The sequence below is a fragment of the Biomphalaria glabrata genome, chromosome 4 (assembly GCF_947242115.1).
Source record: "Biomphalaria glabrata chromosome 4, xgBioGlab47.1, whole genome shotgun sequence".
In the NCBI taxonomy this organism is placed as follows: Eukaryota; Metazoa; Mollusca; class Gastropoda; family Planorbidae; genus Biomphalaria; species Biomphalaria glabrata.
Window position 1 is genome coordinate 53,717,702 of NC_074714.1, and position 27,661 is coordinate 53,745,362.

Sequence of the window (27,661 nt, forward strand, 5' to 3'; positions counted from 1 at the left end):
TCAGACTGCTGGGATAAGAAAAAAAAGGTCAGCTCAAGCTTAACCCAGAAAGATAAAGAGCCCTGCGGGAATTAAATGCTCCGTCGAACTTACGAGAACAGAAACGAATAGTAGGACGTTAGGGTTAGGGTTAACCGCGTTCGACGTAATCATCTTCTTTTCTGAAGTTTAACGTCTGTATAATATAAGATAAGATAAGATAAGATAAGATTATGTAATGGCATAGGCTTTATGGTTTCTTCTTGCGGTCATCCAATAAAAGGAGTGTCTGCCTGTAGGACACACAATGTCAGTATAATTAATTTCACTGAAGCGTTGTGACCTAGATATGATAACAATACACTAAGAAAATTACAATAAAAAATTTACTAGAAAATGTGCCCGTCAAAATTACGGAAGCAAAATCAGACTAACACGTAGTGTCAAAAAAAAAAGGGGGTTGTTTCTACTTGCACCTACAACAAGAGGGACAAGTGTTAGAGATTGACAGCATGCTCAAGTAATAAGTCCAAAATACGACGGTTCTGATAGTCGACTTCATACCTATAAACGATGATTCTATGAGGATCTGTGAAATTGGGGTAAAATAAAAGATTTATAACAAGGAAATCATTTATAAAAATTTTAAGAAACAAAGCTTATATTAGAGCGTATTTGTATCAATTAGTTTGGATCAGTCATGTAATTAAATTTGTAATAGATCTAGACTAACAATAAGCAAGGTTAGAAAGACAGTTTGATTGGTAACACAAACTCAAAGTCGGCCCAGAAGTGGTCCACTCAGGCAGGGAAAAAAAATGCAGGTTTAATAATTTCAGAAAGAATATCATAAACGATGAACTACACACTATCAACAACTACAACCCTATCTACTTCGATACAAAAAGAAGAGACGTGCTCGTGTCAAAAGTGTTGTCGATACTGTTGCATAGTAAGTTCCACTAACGACTTGATACCTAATGATACGGCGATTTATTAATGTTATTATTACATTGTAAATGTTCATATGTATTCAATAAACTGATGAAGATATAGTTAAATCCTAGTATCACAAGGACCGCATTATGAATGAAGAGATTAGAAACAGGATTAATACAGCAATAGGACCCCACGATGACCTGCTAATCACTGTAAAAAAAACTAAACTCAATCTCTATGGCCACTTCACAAGTTCCTCAGGGCTCGCAAAGACCTTCCTTCAAGGACACTACCAGGAAGAAGATGAAGAGGAAGTCGATGGGAAGACAACATCAAAGAATTGACAGCCCTGTCAGTGAATGAAATTGTATCAAATCCAAGGGACAGAGAGGAATGGAGAAAGACGGTTGACAGATCTTGCGTGGTGCCCCAACGTTTCAACAGAAAGAAAGAAGAACTCCACACTTACAAACATATCACTTAACTATGTAGAATTTTTTCCCTTTTTCTATCATCGAAAATAATTAAATACCAATAACGATATCTGTAAATACTGAAGGATTGGTTTCCCTTGTTGGTATCAATCAAAATAATTCCTACCCAGTAATACATTGATTAATTGTTTAATTTTTTAAAAATTGATTCATGTCTTTTCTACGCCAAGTAATAATTGTGCAAAATTTTCAAATTGAACGGAGAATGGATGTGGAAGAAATAACGTGTTCAAACTTTTTAACGGACAGACAGACAGAAAGACAGACAAAGTGAGTTCATATAGGATTAGTGAAAAGGGTGTATTGTTCGAGCTTTTCCAATCGGTAAGCCTAAATTTATCATGTAGCCGTTATATTCGTTTTAACCGAGACGTCATGTATTGTGTCATAGAGCACATTATGTAAATTTAAACTCACTAATCGAACCAACAGAAAGACAGAGATAAGAATCAGTAGACTACGCTTAGATTCTTTATACATGCTATATAAATCGAAATAGCGGATACACCTTTGTAATATTTATGAGTTTATAATGAATTTATTTTTCTTTGGTTTTAAATTCTTTAGGAGTTAATATGAAAACAGAAAGACATTTTAGAATCCTTACCCATGTGAGATAGAAAGTATCACGCGAATAATTTCCCATGTGGGGTATAAACTATTGCGCGAATTATCGCCATGGCAGGGGAAAAAAAACTTTTATGCGAATTATTTACCCTACGTGGCATAAATTATGGCGCGAATTATTGTTCCTATAAGTTTTAAACTATGGCGCGAATTATTGTTCCTGTAAGTTATAAACTATGGCGCGAATTATTGTTCCTGTAAGTTATAAACTATGGCGCGAATTATTGTTCCTGTAAGTTATAAACTATGGCGCGAATTATTGTTCCTGTGAGTTATAAACTATGGCGCGAATTATTGTTCCTCTAAGGTATAAACTATGGCGCGAATTATTGTTCCTGCAAGGTATAAACTATGGCGCTAATTATTGTTCCTGTAAGGTATAAACTATGACACAAATTATTGCTCCTGTGAGGTATAAATTATGGCGCGAATCATTGTTCCTGATGTGTATGAACTTAAGTGTGAAGGTGCATGTTGCTTCGGACGCATGACCAGTAGAAGCCATTTAAAAGTCCTTTAAATCTCTTAAGGAGGAGTAGGCCTAAAAGCTTTGAGTGTAATATTACACGTAAGAAATGGTCGTCCACTTTTAAGGTATACTGATGTATGCAAACGTGACATGAAGCTCTTCAAAATTGACACCAACAGCTGGGAAAAAAAAGTGTCAATGGATAGATCCACAAGGACAGCGAGCATATAGGAAGAGTCACAGATTGCAGATGTCACACACAACAGTAGTAGAAAGAAGGGTGAAAATGCAACGGCGCCTGTTGATTACAAATGCCCAATCTGTGACGCAGATGCGTATCAAGAACTGGACTCTTTAGTCACACAAGAAGTTGAAAAAGAAAGGATTAACTCTATATCTCCTAACTGACGATACCAGCGTTGATTCCACCAGAATGTGGTAAGTAATTACGGAGAGAAAGAGTTAAATCACAAAACGTAAAATGTCACAGAAATATACTTGTACTATAAGGATGACTCCATTATATTTGCCATTTCCCACACCTAGGCATACAGTTTATAGCGTTTTGGGGGGGGGGGGAAAGTTAAACACCATATACTTGAACTCGAGCCTACAGGAAACTTGCTACACACCAGCGCATTGCCCGTTACCATTTGACCACCCCAGTTAAAACCAGAAAACGCACCTCCTTCACTACGTCGCCTCCGTTCAACGGAATAGAGAGTGTTAAGTGAACCATACTTGTAACTGAATCCATTCCAGGGAAATAATTACGGTATATTTTTTTTTCTTCCCAGGAAAACCTGGACCTAAATTGTTCAGAATATTTTATATTTTTTTTTATCTTAGAGAGATCTGGAACTTCCGTTTTAGGTGTAGTATTTAAAAGAGGAACTATCTAGCTTTGTTCTAAGCATCTGAGCTAAGAATAACTAGATCTATGGATAATGAATACCTGTTATCTATTTTTGTTACTTGGAGAATTTACAAATTTCATTTTACTTTGTGATTCCAGATAGCAATATGTAAATAATGTGTAATAGTTGTTTTTTTAAAGGGTTTCATGCTTTCTTTAGAAAAATAAATTATTTCGTTCTAGCCCGATTCCCCCCTGTACGACTGCAGGTGATGCTAGGAACATGGTTTGGGAATCATTGTGACGAGTCAGAAGAGCACTGTGTATTAACACAACCTGGCAGCTATTTACAGTAATAATAAGAATATAATAGAAAGCAACTAGAACATTGTATATTTGTTCGGTTAAGAGATGAGTAGAGTATTCCTTGTGTTCAAAAAAATATTTATTTAAAAGGTTGAGAACCGCTGTGTTAGACGCTTCCACGCTGTTTCTTATGCAGATAAATCAAACGGAGGTAACTCTCAAATAACGAAATCAAATAACACAAGTGAAAGGCCCACAATATAAGCTAGTCGAGGCTGTTAGCGAATGTCGCTCAAGACGTTTTATAATAACGAAGGGAACAGTCTTATCTTATCTTATATAATACAGACGTTACTTCAAAAAAGAAGATTATTACGTCCTACGCGTCATGCATTTAGTCATGCATATTAACCAATGACTTAAATTCTGCCAAGTCACTGGTTTTCCTGGCTAGCTAAGGCAACCCATTCCATGCTCTAATAGCACTAGGGAAGAAGGAGTATTTGTACAAATTTGTCCTAGCATATGGGACGAGAAATGTCTCGCTATCTTTGTGTCTTTCAGAGTATTTTATTAAATTTTGTTTTTGTATTTGAAGATTATGGTTCAGTGTTTTATGCATAATTGCTACTTTACTTTTGAGTCTTCTGTCCTGAAGGCTTTCTAAATTTAGTGATTTTACTAAAGGTGTTACTCTAGTCAAGTGTGAATATTCGTTTGTTATGAATCTCACTGCTCTATTTTGTGTCTGTTCCAGTTTCATAATGTTTTCTTGACTTGAGGGGTCCCAAACAGAGGATGCATATTCTATTATTGGCCTAACCAAGGTTAAATAACATTTTAGTTTTATGTTATTTTTTTAATTAATAGAAATGTCTTCTAATAAACCAAAATGCTTTGTTTGATTTTTTTGATTCATAGAAATTTCTTTTAATGTCGAATGTGATCAGACTAAATCTCTGCTTCAGTTACTAAAGCCGGCCCTTACTCTGTGGCTGCCAAAAGTATTCTGTGATTAATTCCCAAACCCTAGTCTCGTTTTTAAATTCGTGTCGTCATTGTCTCTAAGTCAAAACGTTCTCTTTTTATGAAGCAAATAGCTTTTCGCGCCAAATTCCTAATCGCGACATAACACTTATCTCCGTTATGAAGCGTGTGTTTGTGTGTGTTGGTGGAAAGAGGTTAGTGATTGGTTGTGAATGATGCAAGATGCAGACGACTCCAGAACGTGAGACTGAAACGAAGTGTTACTGTAGTAAGTTAGATTTTGTTGAAAATACAATTTTTTTAAATTATTTTTAAAATCTACAATATATACTTATTGCATTTCATCATAAGTTAATTTTATCTGTATTTTAAGAAGTGTTGTATTTAGTTTTGTTTACAAAGAAGTTATTCAAGTTTTCTGATGTTTTACAAATTAAAATAGAATACGCCTACAGCGGTGTAGTTGTCTGCCAGCAGTTTGGTGCTACAAGTCCACGACCGTCCACAGCAGCAGCATTATTCTCAACATTTAAAAAATTAATTAGTAATAACTAATAACTAGTAATACATTTGTTACAGAACTAACTCTTTATCTCCGCAATTATTTCCATGTCCCTGATTATCTTTCTGATTTTTCACATTTGTACATTCTACCCTGTTATGATAAAACTTCAATAACATTTTTGTTGGTAATCAGAAAACGTTTTACTTTTGGTATAGAATTATGATAGAATGCATGCTCTTTTTATAGAGCACAAATTCTAGTTAATAATACAAAAATTAATTTAATTTAATGGGATCAAATCTAGGACGGTTAGGAGAGAAAGAGTTAGGCTCCCTAAGCGTATCAATTTGTTAATTTGGTTGTGCGTGTTAATTAAAGCCGTAAAAATCTATTAAACCAAGGTTTGTCTGATTCAGCTAATGGCGTTCCGAGTTTCATGTCAAGAGGTAGAACTCATTTCACTTTATATACACATATATGGATGCCGTGCCGTGTGAAAGGCGCTTTGAATTGTCGTGGCAAATAGTCTTAAGTTCTAAACCGGCCCACAAATATTCTCTGACGTCCTGCACTAGGCGTGGACTAGAACGTAACAGTCTACATGAAGGACTAGGGTTCAAATCAAATTATTATTATTATAATTTAAATCTTTTTTTGCTTTATACTTTACAGTATAACATGAACGAATTAGAAGACTTGAGTGGAAATACTTCAGACAACATTGATGGGAACAAGGTACAATTTTAAAGTATTTTCATACAATTCTTTAATTTAGCATATGCATTACTAAAGCTATGTGTAACTGCTAATAAAATACTATATACTCTCGTTACTTTGAGGTAAAACCTTATCATTTGTAAGCCATTATCTTGTTTCTGAGGTCTTCTTTCGTAGTCCCCAAAGAATGTGTCGGAAGGGAGGTTATTATTTCTGCTGTACTATAATGTAATACGTGTGGTTCATTTTATTGGTTTAATTATGCAGACATGTTATGGGCGAATTAGATTTAGATAATTTTCAAATATAAAATTATTCTACGGACACTCATCCCTCCCCATTGCCTTTAGATGTACAATAAGCTTGCACTCAACAAGCTATAGAATGAAAGATGCTCTTATTTTATCTTATCTTATATTATACAGACGTTAATTAAAAAAAGAAGATGGTTACGTCCTACGCGTTATGCATCTAGTCATGCATGTTAATCAATGAATTAAATTCCGCCAAGTCATTGGTTTTCCTGGCTGACCCAGCCAACCCATTCCATGCTCTAATAGCACTAGGGAAGAAGGAGTATTTGTACAAATTTGTCCTAGCATATGAAACGAGGAATGTGCCTTAATTTTTTTTTTCTGAGTATTTTATTAGATTCTGTTTTTGTATTTGAAGATTATGGTTCAGTGTTTTACTTATAATTGCTATTTACTTTTAAGTTTTCTGTCCTGAAGGCTTTTTAAATTTAGTGATTTTACTAAAGGTGTTACTCTAGTCAAATGTGAATATTCGTTTGTTATAAATCTCACCGCTCTGTTCTGTGTCTGTTCCAGTTTGTTAATATTTTCTTGAGTTGTGGGGTCCCAAACAGAGGATGCATATTCTATTATTGGCCTAACCAAGGTTAAATAACATTTTAGTTTTATGTTCTTATTTGATTTATAGAAATTTCTTCTAATAAACCCTAATGTTTTGTTTCATTTTTTTGATAGTTTCATCAATATGACAGTTTTTCATGTATTATAACACCTAGGTATTTTTGCATTTTTAGTCTGTGTTACTGGTTTACCATGAATAATGTAGGTTCTTTTATTTACTTGTAAACTTTAATACTTAGGGGCACAGTCTGATGTCGTCAAATTAAAGAGGATTAAATAACACGCTCTTTCTGTAAGCGTTATCTAAGTTAGGTCATCCGTTAATTGTGTCTTCTAAGAAACCATCTCTCGTTTTTAATCCCCCGTCACGTCCTTAAGGACATTTACGATTTTGATAAATTTTACACGCCATTTCTTTTTTATATCACTGCAATGCTAAAATTAGTCTTAGCAATTAGCAATATAAATAAACGGGAGATTAATTGTTGCGCCCCTTACTTTTGTCGTACGGGTGCTGTGACAATTAATGTAACCTAATTCCTCCATTTTTTTACGGTCAGCAGCTGTTCTTAGTAGGATTTCTACAGAGAGGCCGGTCCATTCTTTTACAATGTCCAGGACCTCTTGGACTTACTTGACTTAATCCTGTGCACTCCCAGGGGAGCATAGGGCCGCAACCACACCTCTCCACCGAACTCGGTTCTGAGCAGGTTTCTTCATCTGCTCCCATGTCATTTTAGTACCCTCAGCTTCACTGATGACTGACCTCTTCCAGGTTTGCTTGGGTCTGCCCACTTTCCTCTTTCCTTGTGGGTTCCAGTCGAGTGCCTGTCTTGCGACATCGTTAGTTGGTTTTCGCAGGGTGTGTCCTATCCAGCCCCATTTTCGTTTTGTGATGTCTTGGGCTATGGGTCTCTATATCAAATTTATGCCCTGATCGCCCTTCATGCAGAACGCGACATTTTAAAGAATGTGGTATACTGTTTCTTCGTCCTCTATGCAGTGGCGACACACCGTGTGTCGCAATTCTCTCTAAACCGCCCAAGGAAAGCACCTATTGGACAGTGACCGACATGGACCTGGGCTTGGAGCGGCGTCTCCGCACGATTCAGTTGCCACCACGCTTCCTTTCTGTCTGGATTATTCATCCGCCTTTTAAACTCACGGCCTTTATCGGAGCGTCCCAGCCCTTGTACCGAAATGCCAACGATCGGTTGTCTGCGAGGGATCGTATACGTTGTACGCATACGGTATGCGAATTTTACTTATAACGTTAGAACAACTGCAGTCCGGACCGTCCGCGGTAGGTACTTAAATATCGCCCATGTCTTAACCGACCAGACCACAATGTATAAAACTATGCCCTACCTTACCTACCACCAGCGGTTAGTCAGAAACATTAAGTCGTGGTTATTATATATGGCTCCTTTTGTCTCGAAAGGCAATGGATGCGCCCAAATGAGTCACTGGTTTTGGCTTAATCTTGAGACGGGGCAGAATCTGGTGTGGCTAATCAAGCCAATTCTAGAACGGCAGCAGACTTTGCCACATTTCATACATGTGTATGCCTCTGATTCAGGGCTAGCGGACAGGGCAGCCTTTTTTTTTTTCCTCTTGATTAAGGCCTCTTCAATTCTTTTGTTCTCAGCGAGGGTTGTCCATTATATTATTTTTTAAAGTAATTACCTCAAAAAGTAAGTATCTAAATTATAACTTAACTACCATATTCCATTACACATGTATGTATACTTTTTTAATTTACAGTACTCCAAGAGCAGCTCAGTTGACTCAAGTCCTGAAATTGTGGTAAAATTATTTCTAAACCATTTTGACATTATTTTTTTTTTGTGTTTGTTTTATTTAGATGCATTAATAAAGCTATGTGTAACTACTACTAGCCTGGTGATCTTTTCTGTTGTTCTACACTGGAATACGTTGTTTAAACGTGAAAACATGGCTGGATATGTTTGGGTTTGAGTTAAACTTACATAAGTGTCATATATTCAACTCATTCGTCACCTGTCGTCTTGCTACTATTTTATGATGCTAAAATATTGTTTTATACTTTCATAGTGTTGTCACAAAGTTAGTATCGACTCACTCTGCCTGTCTGTCTGTCTGGTAAAACGTTTTTTTCACGTTATTTCTCCCACACCCAATCTCGGATTAAGCTGACATTGTACACAAAAGATATCTTTTAAATTCCAACACAAGAATCAACAAAAAAAACAAACAATTAGTTAATTAAATATTGGTAATTAATTATTTAGTTTGGTTGCTTGAACAAGGGAAAGAAATCATACTTGACAGATGTAGTGGTATACCTTGAATTAGTCCTCATGAGGACTTTTGAGCCCTTAGCGAGCATCTTTTTATGCATTTAAAAAACAATCATGTAAAAAAAAAAAACATTCGCCCAGATACCCCCTTCTTCCCTCCCCCTTTCACTAGTCCACACAAGTGATAGGATCATTGCGCATTCAGAAAGTTAAAAGCTAAAGAAAAACAATTGGTAAAAATATTTATAATCTTTAATCGCACAAATTTTTTTAGTCTACACCTGTGGCGTATAAAGTTACATGACTGATACAAACTTAGATACAAGTAACTTAATATAAGCTTTGATTTTTTTTTTCAACATTTCGTATGTCAATAACGTTAACTTTGTCTCCACATCTTTGTATCTTGCGTGAAAATAGAAACCGCCAGATAGTGTCCTCTTCCCCTCTCTGTTGTAAAAATAATCTTTACCATAGGGCACTCTATACAATGAAAGATGCCCTTCTTTGCTGATACTTATTACAATTACAGCTCGTTCTGCGAGCTCCCTTTACGCTGAATTTAGTTACCATGTAGACAAGGCCGGTTTTAAGTATAGTCAAACTAGGCTGCTGCCTAGAGTAGTGGGGGGGGGGGGGATAGCCGTAATATCAAAGATGCCGGCCAAGCACAGGACTGAAAGAAACATTTTTTAAAGAGAAAAAAATGGAAAACATGGATCAAAACATGGATCAAAACATGGATCAAAACATAAACATGGATCAAAACATGTGTGGATCAAAACATGGATCAAAAACATGGATCAAAACATGGATCAAAACATGGATCAAAACATGGATCAAAACATAAACATGGATCAAAACATGGATCAAAACATAAACATGGATCAAAAATATAAACATGGATCAAAACATGGATCAAAACATGGATAGAAACATGGATCAAAACATGGATCAAAACATGGATCAAAACATGGATCAAAAATATAAACATGGATCAAAACATGGATCAAAACATGGATCAAAACATGGATCAAAATATGGATCAAAACATGGATCAAAACATGGATCAAAACATAAACATGAATCAAAACATGGATCAAAACATAAACATTGATCAAAACATAAACATGGATCAAAAATTAAACATGGATCAAAACATGGATCAAAACATGGATCAAAACATAAAAATAGATCAAAACATGGATCAAAACATGGATCAAAACATGGATCAAAACATGGATCAAAACATGGATCAAAACATGGATCAAAACATGGATCAAAACATAAACATGGATCAAAACATGGATCAAAACATGAATCAAAACATGGATCAAAACATGGATCAAAACATAAACATGGATCAAAAACATAAACATGGATCAAAACATGGATCAAAACATGGATCAAAACATGGATCAAAACATGGATCAAAACATGGATCAAAACATGGATCAAAACATAAACATGGATCAAAACATGGATCAAAACATGGATCAAAACATGGATCAAAACATGGATCAAAACATGGATCAAAACATGGATCAAAACATGGATCAAAACATAAACATAGATCAAAACATGGATCAAAACATGGATCAAAACATAAACATAGATCAAAACATGGATTAAAACATGGATCAAAACATGGATCAAAACATGGATGAAAACATGGATCAAAACATGGATCAAAACATGGATCAAAACATGGATCAAAACATGGATCAAAACATAAACATGAATCAAAACATGGATCAAAACATGGATCAAAACAAAAAACATGGATCAAAACATGGATCAAAACATGGATCAAAACATCGATCAAAACATGGATCAAAACATGGATCAAAACATAAACATGGATCAAAACATGGATCAAAACATAAACATGTATCAAAACATAAACATAGATTAAAACAAAAACATGGATCAAAACATGGATCAAAACATGGATCAAAACATAAGATCAAAACATGGATCAAAACATGGATCAAAACATGGATCAAAACATGGATCAAAACATAAATATGGATCAAAACATGGATTAAAACATAAACATGGATCAAAAACATAAACATGGATCAAAACATGGATGAAAACATGGATCAAAACATGGATCAAAACATAAACATGGATCAAAACATGGATCAAAACATGGATCAAAACATAAACATGGATCAAAACATGGATCAAAACATGGATCAAAACATGGATCAAAACATGGATCAAAACATAAACATGGATCAAAACATGGATCAAAATATGGATCAAAACATAAACATGGATCAAAACATAAACATGGATCAAAACATAAACATGGATGAAAACATGGATCAAAACATAAACATGGATCAAAACATGGATCAAAACATGGATCAAAACATAAACATGGATCAAAACATAAACATGGATCAAAACATGGATCAAAACATGGATCAAAACATAAACATGGATCAAAACATAAACATGGATCAAAACATAAACATGGATCAAAACATAAACATGGATCAAAACATGGATCAAAACATGGATCACTTCTCAAACACACCAGAACTCTCTGGTTTATGCCTACCAGCCTGGCTGCAAGTCTCAAACTGTGCTTCAAGCTAAATTCGCGAATGTTAAACAACATATGTTAGAAGTTAGAAGACCTTTGTTTCTTCCTGTTGGTGAAATGTGGAAACATTGTTTCTTGTCTGGTGATCATGAATCGTCCATGGATCACATTCATTCTATCGCAACTACGTGAATATAAAGGGGTACCTAAACTGGAAACATTTGATAATATCCTGTCTTAACAGCTTCTAAATAGTAACAAGATACCATCTGTTAAATTGCTTTTGATTATAATAATAATAATAGTAATGTAATTTATAAAGCGCTGTTAACAAACAAAATGTAGGCTCAAGGCGCTGTAATAACATTACAAACACAGACACGACAGCTAAAATGACAGTTAATCTAAACAAGTTTTAAACAGATGTTCTTCTTAAAAGTGGTGTAGCATGTTGACTGTCTGATATCAATGGGTAGTGAGTTCCAAACCTTTGGTCCGTGAACTGAAAAAGCCCGCAGACCGTAGCTTTTGAGGGAGAAACGTGGCACTACTAAAAGCGTTGAGTCCATTGAGCGCAGGGCTCTCTGGGGGACATATGGAGTAATCAGTTCGCTAAGGTACAAGGGCATCTCGTTGTTATATATACACTGATGACAAAGTGTGGCGACATTCTCGCTTTCACGGGAAGCCAATGGAGCGTGCGCAAGAGCGTAGTAGCAGAATCTTGTCTTGTTTTTCTAAGTACTATTCGTGCGGCGTTGTTCTGTATACGTTGCAGTTTGGCGATTTTGTCATCGGGTATACCTGCTAGCACGGCGTTGCAGTAGTCAAGGCGGGAGAGTATGAATGCCACAGCTAGCGTTTTTGTTGACTCTGTTGTTAAATATGGTCGGATCTGGCCTAATCTGCTCAGCTGCAGATAAAGACCCTTGCAGAGCTGACTTATGTGTGGGTCGAAAGACAGTGATAGCTATGATAGCTATGACACTGATAAAAGGTAATAGTTATGTCTATTGTTCCAAAGATTAGGGGTAATTGCAATGTTTCACTTGATTTGGATAAGCAATGCAAAACTCTATTCAAGAATTGTTGTTTTATAATTTGCAGACTATTGTTAGATCCTTGCACGATCTGTTCTTTCCCAAAAGTCTGTTCGCCCTGTGCTTCTATTTTAGGGGCCATCAGATGCACTATATAAATGTTTTGATGAATAACTTACCTACTATAACCCGTTTCGCTACGTAAATTCTCTTCAAATTTTAATGTATTTTTTTTTAAAATATTATTTTCAGTTTATTAACGAAAAGCCAGTGAGTTTTGAGGATCTAGGCTTGGGCACTAGTGGTAGGAAATACACGGTAAATTATTTTAACTCTTTATTTCTGTAATTATTTTTCCAAGTTCTGACAGAATTGTTCATTTTTCACATTTGTACATTCTACCTTGTTATGATAAAACTTCAATAACATTTTTGTTTGTAATCAGAAAACGTTTTACTTTTGGTATAGAATTATTATAGAATGCATGCTCTTTTTACACACGACAAATTAAAGTTATTAAAGCCAAACATTAATTTAATTGAATGAGGTACTACTAATTGTATGTAATATTAATATTCGCATTACTTCCCCTTTCATTGCACTTACTCAAATATTTGTGTGAATTTTTATATTAGCAATATATCTTCTATCATTAGTTATTTGTGAGATTGAAATTGCTGCCTAAAGATTTAAACAACAAGATAGTCATAAAGTTCATCTACAGTTTGATCAATGCCATTGCTTACAAAGGTAAGAAGGTTTACAGCGCTTGCTTATAAATGTCCTATCGCTTCAGAGCTCTATTTATGAATACTACTAGAAATGTAGTTCATGTTTCGGGTATTCCTTTAAAGTTGAATGATAATCTCTAGTTCAAACCTCTCGAAAAACGACGTGGCAGGCAGCAGGGTATGAACCCAGAACCAACCAGTCAACTGAACGACAGTCCAGTTTTTACCTGTCTTAGTAGTCCACTTAATTGACCGATTCCGAGTTTGTGTTTATACATAAACACTCTTTGTAAAATTTCTAAAAAAATATTTCTATCTTTGTAAATAAGATTTGTTAAAATGAATGTAATGCTAGTAAATAATTGTTATTGGCCATATAGTACTCATGTCAGTGTCACATTTAACTCTTTCTCTCCGTAATTATTTTTCCAAGTTTCGACGAAATTCTTTATTTTGCTCATTACTATTTCACTCCCCTGTTATGGTTAAGCTTCCATAGCTTGGTCGTTGTTATCTGAAATTGTATTATTTTGGTATAGAATTAAAGGGGAATGCATGCTTATTTTTTTATGCAACACAAAAATAAAGTGTATAAAATTAAACATTAATTTAATTTCATGAGGTCAAATCAACGATGGTAGCGTCACTTAGGAGAGAAAGAGTTAATACTGATTATAGTTTTTTTAAATTGGTAACGAGGTCTAGTGTGCAGAACATGCCAAGGCATTAGTCCCATATGTAGGCTTACCCTACACCTCACATAAACATTTCATAAATAATGTGTCTTTTTATATTGTCGAACCCTCAGAATGTCTTCTGATCGAGCTGGACGCCGAGAGGGCGTCTCTTATTGGAACTCAAGTTCATCTAACAGAGGCAAAGGTCAAAGGGATTATGACTAGAGCAGAGTACGAAAAAGTAGAAAAGGTCATTATTTTGTTGCACTGTTCAGCGTTAGTAGAGGTCTAACAAATAAGTATTTAATGCTGTTTCTAAGTAACATATGAGAGTATGACTGGAGTTTCTTTAGACATTTAAAATTTTAGATAGTGGCATACTTTTAAAAAAAATAGTGCTGTTTCACACACACAAAAATAAATATTTTAATATATTTTACTTCCCCTATTAAATATATATTTTATCCCAAATTTTATTTTCTTGCTATTGCCTTGTACCATTTATTACTTTTTCACTATGTACCATTTAGATTTGTTTCACTATGTACCATTTAGATTTGTTTCACTATGCACCATTTACATTTATTTTACTATGTACCATTTAGATTTGTTTTACTATGTACCATTTAGATTTTTTTCACTATGTACCATTTAGATTTGTTTCACTATGTACCATTTAGATTTGTTTCACTGTGTACCATTTAGATTTTTTCACTATGTACCATTTAGATTAGTTTCACTATGTACCATTTAGTTTTGTTTCACTATGTACCATTTAGATTTGTTTCACTGTGTACCATTTAGATTTGTTTCACTATGTACCATTTAGTTTTGTTTCACTGTGCACCATTTAGTTTTGTTTCACTATGTACCATTTAGATTAGTTTCACTATGTACCATTTAGTTTTGTTTCACTATGTACCATTTAGTTTTGTTTCACTATGTACCATTTAGATTTGTTTCACTATGTACCATTTAGTTTTGTTTCACTATGTACCATTTAGTTTTGTTTCACTATGTACCATTTAGATTTGTTTCACTATGTACCATTTAGATTAGTTTCACTATGTACCATTTAGATTTGTTTCACTATGTACCATTTAGATTAGTTTCACTATGTACCATTTAGTTTTGTTTCACTGTGTACCATTTAGATTTGTTTCACTATGTACCATTTAGATTTGTTTCACTATGTACCATTTAGTTTTGTTTCACTGTGTACCATTTAGTTTTGTTTCACTGTGTACCATTTAGATTTGTTTCACTATGTACCATTTAGATTAGTTTCACTGTGTACCATTTAGATTAGTTTCACTATGTACCATTTAGTTTTGTTTCACTGTGTACCATTTAGATTTGTTTCACTATGTACCATTTAGATTTGTTTCACTATGTACCATTTAGATTTGTTTCACTGTGTACCATTTAGATTAGTTTCACTATGTACCATTTAGTTTTGTTTCACTATGTACCATTTAGTTTTGTTTCACTGTGTACCATTTAGATTTGTTTCACTATGTACCATTTAGATTAGTTTCACTATGTACCATTTAGATTTGTTTCACTATGTACCATTTAGATTAGTTTCACTATGTACCATTTAGATTAGTTTCACTATGTACCATTTAGATTAGTTTCACTATGTACCATTTAGATTTTTTTCACTATGTACCATTTAGATTTGTTTCACTATGTACCATTTAGATTTGTTTCACTGTGTACCATTTAGTTTTGTTTCACTATGTACCATTTAGATTTGTTTCACTATGTACCATTTAGATTAGTTTCACTATGTACCATTTAGATTTGTTTCACTATTTACCATTTAGATTTGTTTCACTATGCACCATTTAGATTTGTTTCACTATGCACCATTTAGATTTGTTTCACTATGCACCATTTAGATTTGTTTTTACTATGCACCATTTAGATTTGTTTCACTATGCACCATTTAGATTTGTTTCACTATGCACCATTTAGATTTGTTTCACTATGCACCATTTACATTTGTTTCACTATGCACCATTTAGATTAGTTTCAATATGCACCATTTAGATTTGTTTCACTATGTACCATTTAGATTTGTTTCACTATGCACCATTTAGATTAGTTTCAATATGCACCATTTAGATTTGTTTCACTATGCACCATTTAGATTAGTTTCAATATGCACCATTTAGATTTGTTTCACTATGTACCATTTAGATTTGTTTCACTATGCACCATTTAGATTTGTTTCACTATGCACCATTTAGATTTGTTTCACTATGCACCATTTAGATTTGTTTCACTATGCACCATTTAGATTTGTTTCACTATGCACCATTTAGATTAGTTTCAATATGTTTCGTTTGGTATTGTTTCACTATGTACCATTTAGATTTGTTTCACTATGCACCATTTAGATTTGTTTCACTATGTACCATTTAGATTTGTTTCACTATGTACCATTTAGATTTGTTTCACTATGCACCATTTAGATTTGTTTCACTATGCACCATTTAGATTTGTTTCACTATGTACCATTTAGATTTGTTTCACTATGTACTATTACATTTTTATTTACAATTGTTATTGTCTTATTAATATAATATTTGTCCAATTCTGATCAGAGGTAGAATATTCTTAAAAAATATGTTCACTGAAACTGACAAAGTATCCCTTGAACTCATTATCAGAGTATAAAAGAAGAATTCTCATTTTCTGAGCTTTCAGTGAACTGATAACAGTTTTTACAAAGCTCAAATCAACTGACTCTATTCTTATGGTCAAAGTTTGTTCACTCATTTTCTTCCACACCCATTCGTTGAAACTTTAAAGAATATTTATTGGGGCTGACAATCTCCTCCAAGGAGGGCAAGTACCTATTCTTTTAATTGGGACCCGAGTAGTGGAGAGCCCTGCTGTTTTAGAAGAACCGGCAGCATTTTGAAAGAACGAACGCATTTTGATACGGTTCCTCTCTCTCTCTCTCTCTCCACAGATTGAATATTAAAGTGGTAGGTAGCCTGGACTCGCCTCTTTTGTAGCTTTGAAACGCTGTTATTACCGCCCTTTCCCTCTATTATATTTAGTCGGGCCACGTGACATAAAATTTCAGCAGCGTTAGTCGGGCTTGTCCGTAAGGTGCCGCAATTGAACCTTAGTGCCTGGGCCTGTACTCGGTCGAGCGATTCGAGGTCTGTTTTACTGGTTTATACTTAAACAATATAGCTTTACTCAATAATGTGATCTAACAGTAGTTTCATTTAACCAGATCGTCTACAAAGGTCCACATTTCATTTATAAATAAGTCTCAAACTATTTTATGGGAACCCTAATATTTTATAGCAAATATTATTTAAAATGCCCTAAACGTTAGTGTTACTGTAAATCCTGTATTTAGTTGTTTAATTTCTAAATATATTATCACTTTATCGCATTTGTTTTATTTTATCTTATAGGTTAAACAAAAATTGAAGTCAACTTTTGAGAAACTGTTTATACATGATGACAATTACAATCTAAAGATTAATGTCGAACAAGGTAAAATTTTACATACTTAATGCTAAATTTTAAGTTTGATAAAAATCTACAAAGATGTCTAAAATAAAACGATTTTGCTACCAGAACAAATAAACCTTTAAACATATTATGATCATAATGAAGCGTTATTGTAATCCTAGTATCAAAGCTGTCTGCTTTGTAATTTTGGCCATGGATCGTCTGCCTTGGCACCTCTGAAAGTCTATCAATCCTATACTCTTAAGCGAGCAATTCTTGCATATATATATATATATATATATATATATATATTATTTCGAAAACGACTCTAACGACTTTCTTTAAAATTTCAAGGTATATGTATGTAAATGAGGAAAAAAATCTCAACTCATTGGCCATATCGGGATAACTCGAGGTCGGCCATTATATCGGTTTGAAAATGTCTCATTATCGAAAAATTAGCTTAGGCTAGAATGTGTTATGAAATAAAATTGTCCATGACGTCAAAGGGAAAAAAAGAAATTTCGCCGCTTACGTCACTGGCTTATTGTAGTGCACTAAAACATTTCTTTGCAAACAAGAAGTTTTTAATGAATCAATTGGCCTAGTTGATCATTGCGTCTACAGCCGTTCAGCTCACGAGACTGCCTTTTGCACACGTTCATCTCCCAGTACGGGAAAGTGCTTTCACCAGCGTAACTGTCAGACCATAAAAGGGTCCCTCTAAACTGCTCTTACCGGAGTTCGATTCAACACCGCTGTTTGTAGTGCAGGCTTGCCAACGTATATCCTTGATGGCATGAAAACATCTCTGTTGAAAGAAGCCTTTGTTGCTTTCTGTAAAGTTCCCATATCTCAGATCAATATAGAAGGGCTGCAAGAACTAAAGCTTGGGAAACACAAATTTTTGCAGAAGCCAGGGCGTGTATTCAGCCAAATTATTCCTGGAGGCGTCCGAAAGCACTACTGACTTCGGGTATATATTCTTCCTTAAGACAGTATTCAACCGAGCGAGGCTCGGTCAGCTGGTACTAAATATATAAAGTATATATAGCTCCTCCTTCTTGATCGAAGATGAGCACATTTGTTATTTCCTATTGACTCGAAGATGACTGTATAGACCAATCCTCGCTTTAAAAAAGCCGGCCGCATACGTGGCATGGATAGATTTGGTAATTTGCAGAAACACCGGCTACTTCTCTCAGCTTTTTGTTGGTTCGGCGCTCTTTCACCCTAGCCACTCTTCTTGCTTCACATGGATGGCTGCCTGGTCTTGCGGTTTGCGCACTGGACTGTCGTTCGGATTCATCGATGGTCGAGAGTTCAAATCCTGCCCGCTCCCATCCCCCGTCGTTCTGCGGGAAGTTTGGACTAGGAAGTAAACTTCAACTCTGAAGGAACATCCGAAACATGTAAAACAAACATTTTACAAATCTCGAGACTTCGAGACTCACAGCTTCACGCCACGAGGAACGGTCGAGAGCTTGTACTTTCCATACGTGAAAGTCGATATCAAGAGAACAAGTACTGGCAATATGTTAACGCATACTAGTTCAGGACGAGCGTTTATATATCAAAGGTTAAATCCTTCAATGATAGAATATGACATAAATGATGGTAACACATAATGATTAATACTAGGTCAGCACGCCAAAGTTATATACCTATATACAACATAGTTAACATATGCAAGCAAACCTTAGTCACTCTGGAAACAATCCCATCAGGGCTCACGATGGATAACGGCCTAATAGGCTCTATACAAATACATATCAGGCTTAACCTTAGCAGAGTCCCAATCCTAAGTCCCAAAACAAGAAAAATGTGCATTGTTTGTGACCGCCGTTCACATGTTGTAATGACAACGACTTTGGAGCTACGAAATAACGAAGAAATTATAATTACCTAACTTATACCCAATACTGGGAAAAAACAAACAAACAGAAAGCTCCAGCCAAGAATCTGCTACCCCAGCAAAACAAAAAGAAGCAATGACGTCAATAGTGCACAAACTATTATGGTGCAGAAAAGAAATACTCCAAACAAAGAACCAATGGACCTCATTCACCAATCGTAAATAAACAACATTGAGCCACGTGATTCCCTATCACTTCTATACAAATTATGATCTAATTTTAATCAACAATGGTTATCACGTGACAGTTTTTTTTCCCGTTGTTTTATCAATATTATCACGTGACATTTCGTATTGGTGAATGAGGTCGATTGCATATAAAAAAAAACTTTCATATTTTCAAAATGAAAGTTTCAGACGTGACCCATTCAGTATTTAGATTAAACTAGATTATCCTTCATGTTCGATTCAAATTTTTTAAAGAATATATTTTCTTTCACCTTATTTGTGTAAAATCTATTTGCAAATTGATGATTAAAAGTTGATCAGCATTTATTAACAGATACTACTAACTAAACTGTGCAATTTTTGTGTCCATGTATATTGTACTAATTTTAAGCTCTTAAATAAAAAGTGTAGCTAGGTCATCAGCATCGTTTTTTATAGGCCGCAAATCACATCCTGTCCTTGGGTCTTGGGCCTGATACTTAGTGGCTAAGGACATATCGCAAGTGACAGTACTAAGGAGGAGTTATTGACACTCCTAATTATAGACAGTATTGTTATGTAATCAAGACATGCAACGCAGGAATATATCTCGAAGTTAGGTTAGGAAAGGTAATTCAACAGTAGTATTTATATACAGTGTCAGTATGCTGTCTTGGAATGTTGCATTTATCCATTCTGGCTTAAAAATGGTCAATGTCTATCAATGAGTTGAGTGTCAAATAAGAGAAAAAGGTGTTTAACTCTCCTTTACATATAGCCCTGGTTAGTGTCTTTTTGAGCTAATTTTCACAAATCGGAGCCTTTTACTTTTAACTCACATTTAAATTATATTACTGCCTTACTGACCTTTGAGATATAGCAGTATACTCGTGGTTTGTGTAGCAAAAGGTCACTCGTGTAAATGTGTTTTAAGCAAACTCGGTACAATTGTGTAGATGCGTAGTTTGCAGTTCAGTCTGTAATTAACATTAAGATCTACTGCCAAATAAAAAAAGAAACTCAGTTTCCTCTTCAGGTGTGACCTCTAGACAGTGTCAACATGTTGACATTTCGTCCATCCTTACATAATAAAATAGTTCCTAGTGGCATGCGTTTCAAACAGGCTCTAAAAACCAGTCCTTCTCCTGGTCTTCATGTGTGGCTCAGATATTGAGTCTGGCGGAACTATTCTCGCTAACAGGAGAACGGGCAAAGGCAAGTAACTGGCGCCTAAACCAGTAAGCTTCGGGCTGGAAGGGCTCGTTAGCCATGGCTGGCTACCCACCTAGGAGAAAAAAAATCTGAATTCAAACATTCAAACCTCTGCTGCCTTGCAGCTTTACCCAATCATGGGAAATACTTCGGAAGTCAACCCTGAGGAAAAATCAGGAGCTGGAGACCCTAAGGCAGTTTGCAGCACCCAGTGCTACACCCTGGCAGAACCTGCAGGCCCGCTGACTCTAAACTGTGTCGGCACTTAGATACATCGGCTTCATGGAGAGGGGGGAGCTGACGTGTAGGCGACATCGTTCCAACCACAGCTAATGCCCAGGCATTAATATCATTTCCATGAGGAGAAAAAATTAATTTGGCTATGTCAATTGATTTTGATTTTTTTTTGTTTGCTGTTTTTTTTTTTTGTTTGCTGTTTTTGTTTTGTTTCTTTAGATCGAAACGGAATAGACAAACAGAAACAGATAAACAAAGAACACAAAACATTATCTTTTCTCCTATTCTCTCTCTCTCTCTATGGCCTCCTTCAGTCGCGAAGCGACTATGGATCATCTCGGTGAGATGAATGCCTGGGCATTAGCTGTGGTCGGAACGATGTAGCCCACACATCAGTCCCCCCCCCCCCACTCCACGCAGCTGATGTAACTCCTATTAGAGACCGTTTAAAATAAAAAATACAAACAAAAACGATTACTGTGTTGAAAGTTAATCGTTAAAATCACTATTTTCTAACAAAAATATCTAACAGTTTTACAGCATAAATAGATTTATTGTGTGTGATTTATTTTGTGCTCGGTATAGAACCATTTACTTACACTTTTTGTTTACATTTTGTATCTGTGATATATTTATAGTTACAGAAGTATGCATATGTGAAATTAAAGTAGAAACAGAAGCCAATGAAAGTAAGCGTAAGGACGAAACTACCCACAGCGAGGGTGATAGTGGTGGGGATGATCAGGAAGAAGACGACTGGGACTACGACGGGGACTACGACAATGAATTCTACAACTTTTCTGATGATGATGATGATTATGAATATTATGATGATGAAGAGTACGATGATGTTAGGAACTCTAGTCGGACACCGTCACGTGACAATAATTCTGTGGACAGCAATGCTCAACTTATCATCAAGGTAATATATATGTTTTAGCATCCGTTGTTTTCGTAAACTGAGCATAATTTTAAAACGATACAAAATATATAAATATGTATATATAATATGAAATATATTTTTTAAATCCTTAAAAAAAAGTTTATATAAGGGAAACAACTCCATAGAAACAGCAATATCTCTCAATAATGTAGTAGATGTTTTCCCTATTCTATATAAAACAAAATAATAAATTACCACACTATGGCCTCCTTCAGTAGTGAAGTAACTATGAATTTTCTCGTGGAAATGAGAAGAATGCATGGCATTGCTATGGTCGGAACGATGTCGCCCTCACAGCAGTTCCCCCCCCCCCCCATTTATCATGCAGCTGATGTATCCAAAGTAACAGCAAGTGACGAATGCCTACTTTTACCACTTAAAAAAACAAAGATTTACTGCTGCAGGGGTAAACGACTGTATAGAAAATACGGAAAACATGCATATATGTAACCCTGCCGGACCATGTAATACAAAGGACGTTTTATCACATTTTATCACTTAGTCTGAATCAGTCATGTATTATTTCGTAATAGATCTTAGGCTAACAAGAAAAAAGCATTTATAAAAATAAATTAAAAAAAAAAAATGGAACGACCTGAACTCGAACTTGAGAGTTAAGGCCTTCTCAGGCTTCCCAACCCAACACGCTAGCCACTCTACTAGCGAAGTTGCATGTTTATATGTTATGATGTTTGTGTTCACTAAGCCTGAGATAGCAGATATAAAGGGGAATAATTCAGCTTTTACCACTACTTCAGTTAAATACTATTTCATTCCCTTGTTTTAGATAACAAACTAAGTAAGTCAAGTAATTGTTTTTTGTTTTTTTTTTTTAATTTGATTTTTGTGTTGTCAGGTAAAAGAAATATTTGTGCGAAATTTTAGCTTGATTCAAGATTGGGTTTACAAACTTTTGGCCGGACAGACACGCAGTCAGCCAGACAGAGTGAATTGATATAAGCTTTGTAAAACTATAATACAAATACCTATGGAAGCGAGTGTTTGTGTTGTGTTCGAATGTGTTACTATGTGTTTTTAAATGATTTTTTTTCTTTGTTAATTATTAGCTTTATAGTTGTATACACTTTTTTCTATTTTCAGCATACTGACGGGTAAGTAATTTTTAATTTGTATCCTAATAGTTGTTACAATAATAATCATCTTTATTGCCTTTTGTTCCCCTGGCAATCAAAGCCTTAAATAGGAACAAGCTGATATAAACTTTTCACATGGAAATAATTAGTGAGTGGTGCGATACAAGTTCCTTTTCATTGCAAAGAGTTTAATAATGATATAATGTACATAAGACTAACATTCAGACACAAGCAATCCTCTAGATGTCTTCTTCTCATTGTTGACAACACACTCACGTGACTACTCTCCAGTCCACTAACGGGACCGATACACATTTCCTGACCTCGTGTCACGGTCGGCCACCCACTGGCACAACAACTGCGTCACCACAGTGAGTGTGGTGTGAATATACATTGTGGTTCTTTTTATAGTTATAATACGCCGTTATTTTGCAGGGCCGGTCTTAGGCCAATGCAACCTATGCGACCGCAGTGGGCCCCGCACTTTCAAAGGACCCGCACTTCAAAAGACACGCGCTTATTCTAGGTGTAAATTATTAAATTAAACCATTTTATAACTTTAAACAGATTTCCCGCAGCCTCCTGATTTACCAGGAGCTCCTTGAAATCTCCTGAAAAATATACAAAAAAAAGTCCTGGAAATATCATGAAATTATTAAAATCTATTGAAAACTCATACTCTCTATATTCGCTCCAAATTAGCCTAGCTATTAATCTTTATCTTAATTTATCCATATTACTATATACGATTTCAGGGTTGTCAATAAATGGATGCAAAGTTTGTCTCACCTATTGAGCATTGATGATTTAAGGCTATATGTAGAAATTGGAGTAAGAATTATAAATTACTGCATACTAGATAAAGCACTTCAGTAACGATATGTATATATTTTTTGATCTGTATTAGAGTGGTATCATAAGCATTAAAAATGGCAAAGAAACCAACACTAACATTATATTTGAAGGCATTGAGAAATTAAATTCTACCCTCTACAAATATCTTGGAACTAACCAGAAAGCACTGTTTACCATATAAAACTAAACGAGGACTTTCTTGGTGGACTTAGGCATATAGTATATACTATCCAAAATACTACTCATTAGCCAATGGTCACGTCACAGGTCTAATCTAAGCTGTCCACAGGCTGCGATGTCGCAGGTCAGTGTTGATGCCTCTTAAACGATTGATCTCGGAACTTAAGCGTTGTCTGGCTACTCGTCTAGGCGAAGAAAAAAACTTCAAATTCAAACCTCCTGACTTTTAAGGAAAAATCAGGAGCCGGCCATCTAATTTTATAAAATACAGACGTTACTTCAAAAAAAGAAGATGATTACATCCTACGCGTGTTACTATGTCAATCTAGTCAGGCATGTTAACCAATGACTTAAATTCTGCCAAGTCACTGGTTTTCTTGGCTGGCTCAGGCAACCCGTTCCATGCTCTAATAGCACTAGGGAAGAAGGAGTATTTGTACAAATTTGTCCTAGCAAATGGAATGAGGAATGTGACTTTATCTTTGTGTCTTACTTTGGGAGCTTGCAGTGCAAAACGATATAACCTTTGCAGACCCTAGACACAGCCTATTCCAAACTGTGATACATCCATATATTAAACATAACAGAATGTTTTTTTGGTAATTCCGATGGTCTAGAGGTTAAGTTCGCTTAGTGCGTTATCGCTAGGCGGTGGTGTCGTTTCCGGAGTCATTGGTTCGAGCCTCGGTCGGCGCAGTCCCTTATTTTCTTAGCATTTTAATTCACTACTTTCTCTGTTAAAATCTTGGTCTCTGGTGCTGCTATTCATATATGTATGTATCATATTTGTTTCAGCACCTAGCTTCAACTCTATGTTTATATTCCAAACTGCGTCTGCACTTATTGTAAGCCCCCATACACTCATGCTCTGTGGTTCGACCTGCCTTCTGTAGCTTGGTCCTGTTATTTGACAGCGTTCGTCTCGTTGTCTCCGTTCAGCACCAGTCAACTATTGTACATTTAAACTGTCTCTGATTATTAATCTGCTGTCATTAATGATGTGTTTAACCGTTTCTGTGTCATAATGACAGTGGAATCAAAGTTTTCTAGTATCCTAGTAAAGCAGGCCCTGCGCGAAAATGGATTAAGCGTTTCCGCCTTTACTTTCATCTTCACCTATTCCTTAATCTGTTGAACCGTTGGGGCACCACACACAATCTGTCAACCGTGGTTCTCCATTCCGTCTTGCTGCCCTAATCGTCCACATGCTACAGATATCGTTACGGCTAGTCGCTCAACTTTTTACATTTTAATTCATTTAGCATTATTAAGTCTGTAAACAGGATAACATTTCCAGGCGCAATCGCAATGAGAGGGAATAAAAAAGACACTTTAACTTGACACTTTCAATACAGTGCTCCAGGAAAAGACTTTCGAAAAAGACAGTCTAGAACTTTTAGAAAGACCTCAGAAAATACCGATTAACTGTTAAAGAAGGATCAAACAAATAACTCCCCAGCAGATAGTGCTGATCTGAAAAGTTTGTAAGAATGTTTCCTTATTAAAAACATGGATTGGAACTTATCAGTGTATTTTATATCCATTTTTTTTACAATCCAGTCTAACATGCATTAGTGTTGTCTACATCGTATTGTTTCTATTTTAGCGACAAGCCCGATCATGATGATGGGAGACATTCGACACCAAAAGAAGGTACCGACAATGATAAAAGAACATATTTGACACTGAAAGAGGCTTGTAAAGTGGACATTTTAAAAAGACACATCTATGAAAGTATGACCATTAATTTTTTTTATTATAATTATATTTTTAATCATTAACAGAGACATATTTTAATACAAACAATACTTTAAATATCCGACTACAAGATTGATGTAGGTTATGGAATCTGTTTTCTATATTGTAAGTTTTTAGACCACGTCCTCCAAAACTGCTCTCTTTACCAAGAGGCCCGTGTAAGACATTGGCCCCAAAACACCCCAATAGAAAGAAAACTCTATGGAGAGCCTGATTTGGAAACCACTGCGCAGTTCATCTCATATATTTGTCTAGTCATATGAACACTCCAACATAACAATGAGAACGAGGAAGAAGAAGAAGAAGAAGTTTTTAGAAAAGCTAAATTTGACCTCCCGTAGGTAACGGTTTCGCGTGCATTAGAGGTGGAAAAATATTCAGATCGCAAAGGGTTTGTGTGATCATGTGAAATAATGCTCTTATCTTTACTCTTTGTGATACAAGACAATACCTATATCTATATTTATTTATCTTTATCTAAATTTATATCTATATATTATCTTATTGATTAAATACGTTCGTAGAATGCCAGTAGGTCGACTTCCACAGGACATCCTGTATGGCGATCTAATAGAAGGCAGGAGAGCCGCTGGTCGCCCACTTTTACGTTATACAGATGTATGCAAACGCGACATGAAGCTCTTCAAAATCGACACTGGCAGCTGGGAAGAGGTGGCACTGGACAGATCCACATGGAGAGAGAGCATAAAGGAAGGGTCACAGATTGCAGATGTCATACACAACAGAAGCAGAAAGAAGGGTGAAAATGCAACGGCGTCTGGTGATTATATATGCCCAACCTGTGACCGCAGCTGTGTATCAAGGATTGGCCTCTTTAGTCACACAAGAAGTTGCAAAGGGAAAAGAGCGTCTCTCGAGACGTAAAATGCTACAGTCAAATACGTTGCTTTAAAAAAAAAGAAGATAATTAAGTCCTACACATTTTGTGCAGCAATATAGTCATTATTGTTAAGTAGTGACTTAATATCTGCTAAGTAGTTGGTCTCTCTCTCTCTCTCTCTATCTATCTATCTATCTATCTATTTATCTATCTATCTATCTATCTATCTATCTATCTATCTATCTATCTATCTATCTATCTATTTATCTATCTATTAATCTATCTATCTATCTATCTATCTATCTATCTATCTATCTATCTATCTATCTAATCTATATATACATATATGGCTCCTCATGTCTCGAAAGACAAAGGATGCGCCCAGGTGAGTCACTGGCTTTGGTTTCGTCTTGAGAAGAGGCAGATATATAGATATATAGATATATAGATAGATAGATAGATAGATAGATAGATAGATAGATAGATAGATAGATAGATAGATAGATAGATAGATAGATAGATAGATAGATAGATAGATAGATAGATAGATGGATGGGTGGATGGATGGATGGATGGTTGGATGGATAGATAGATAGATAGATGGATGGGTGGATGGATGGATGGATGGTTGGATGGTTGGATAGATAGATAGATGATTGACACCTGAAATTCGTAGTAGTAATTATCTTCTCTTTTGCAGGTAACGTTTATAATCTATATGAATATTGTAATAATTTATGAATGGATAACATTAGTCACAACATTAACATTCTCTGGCGAAATGAGTTTACTTTTTTGTTTCCATGTTGTTTTCAGCAACAATGCAACAATGTAAGATTAAACGCACTGAAGTAAATGTCAATGCTTTTTACCTGAGCCTAGCACTGGACCATGTGGATAAAAAACTGACTTCAAAAGTAAACGCTGTAAGACTCATTCTTTGAAATCTGCATTGAAT

At 35.4% G+C, this 27,661-nt stretch overlaps 1 protein-coding gene across 3 annotated transcripts in view; it reads left to right on the forward strand.

Annotated features, from left to right (window-relative positions):
- Positions 1-3,349: 3,349 nt before the first annotated feature.
- Positions 3,350-27,661, forward strand: part of LOC106061650 (transient receptor potential cation channel subfamily M member 2-like) — a 58,775-nt gene continuing 34,463 nt past the window's right edge. For 2 of the 3 annotated variants that reach the window (XR_008777476.1, XM_056026182.1), the window contains exons 1-11: positions 3,350-3,533; positions 5,835-5,897; positions 8,519-8,560; positions 12,883-12,948; positions 13,287-13,380; positions 14,170-14,288; positions 17,482-17,563; positions 21,671-21,954; positions 23,077-23,087; positions 25,711-25,838; positions 27,520-27,629. Coding sequence is in view for 2 of the 3 variants with exons in the window: in XM_056026182.1 (XP_055882157.1) it covers positions 5,841-5,897; positions 8,519-8,560; positions 12,883-12,948; positions 13,287-13,380; positions 14,170-14,288; positions 17,482-17,563; positions 21,671-21,954; positions 23,077-23,087; positions 25,711-25,838; positions 27,520-27,629 (993 nt within the window). In the remaining variant the exon portion in view is untranslated. Of the gene's footprint in view, positions 3,534-4,614; positions 4,926-5,834; positions 5,898-8,518; positions 8,561-12,882; positions 12,949-13,286; positions 13,381-14,169; positions 14,289-17,481; positions 17,564-21,670; positions 21,955-23,076; positions 23,088-25,710; positions 25,839-27,519; positions 27,630-27,661 lie in introns of those variants that run through there. The other variant, XM_056026183.1, reaches the window with a different exon arrangement.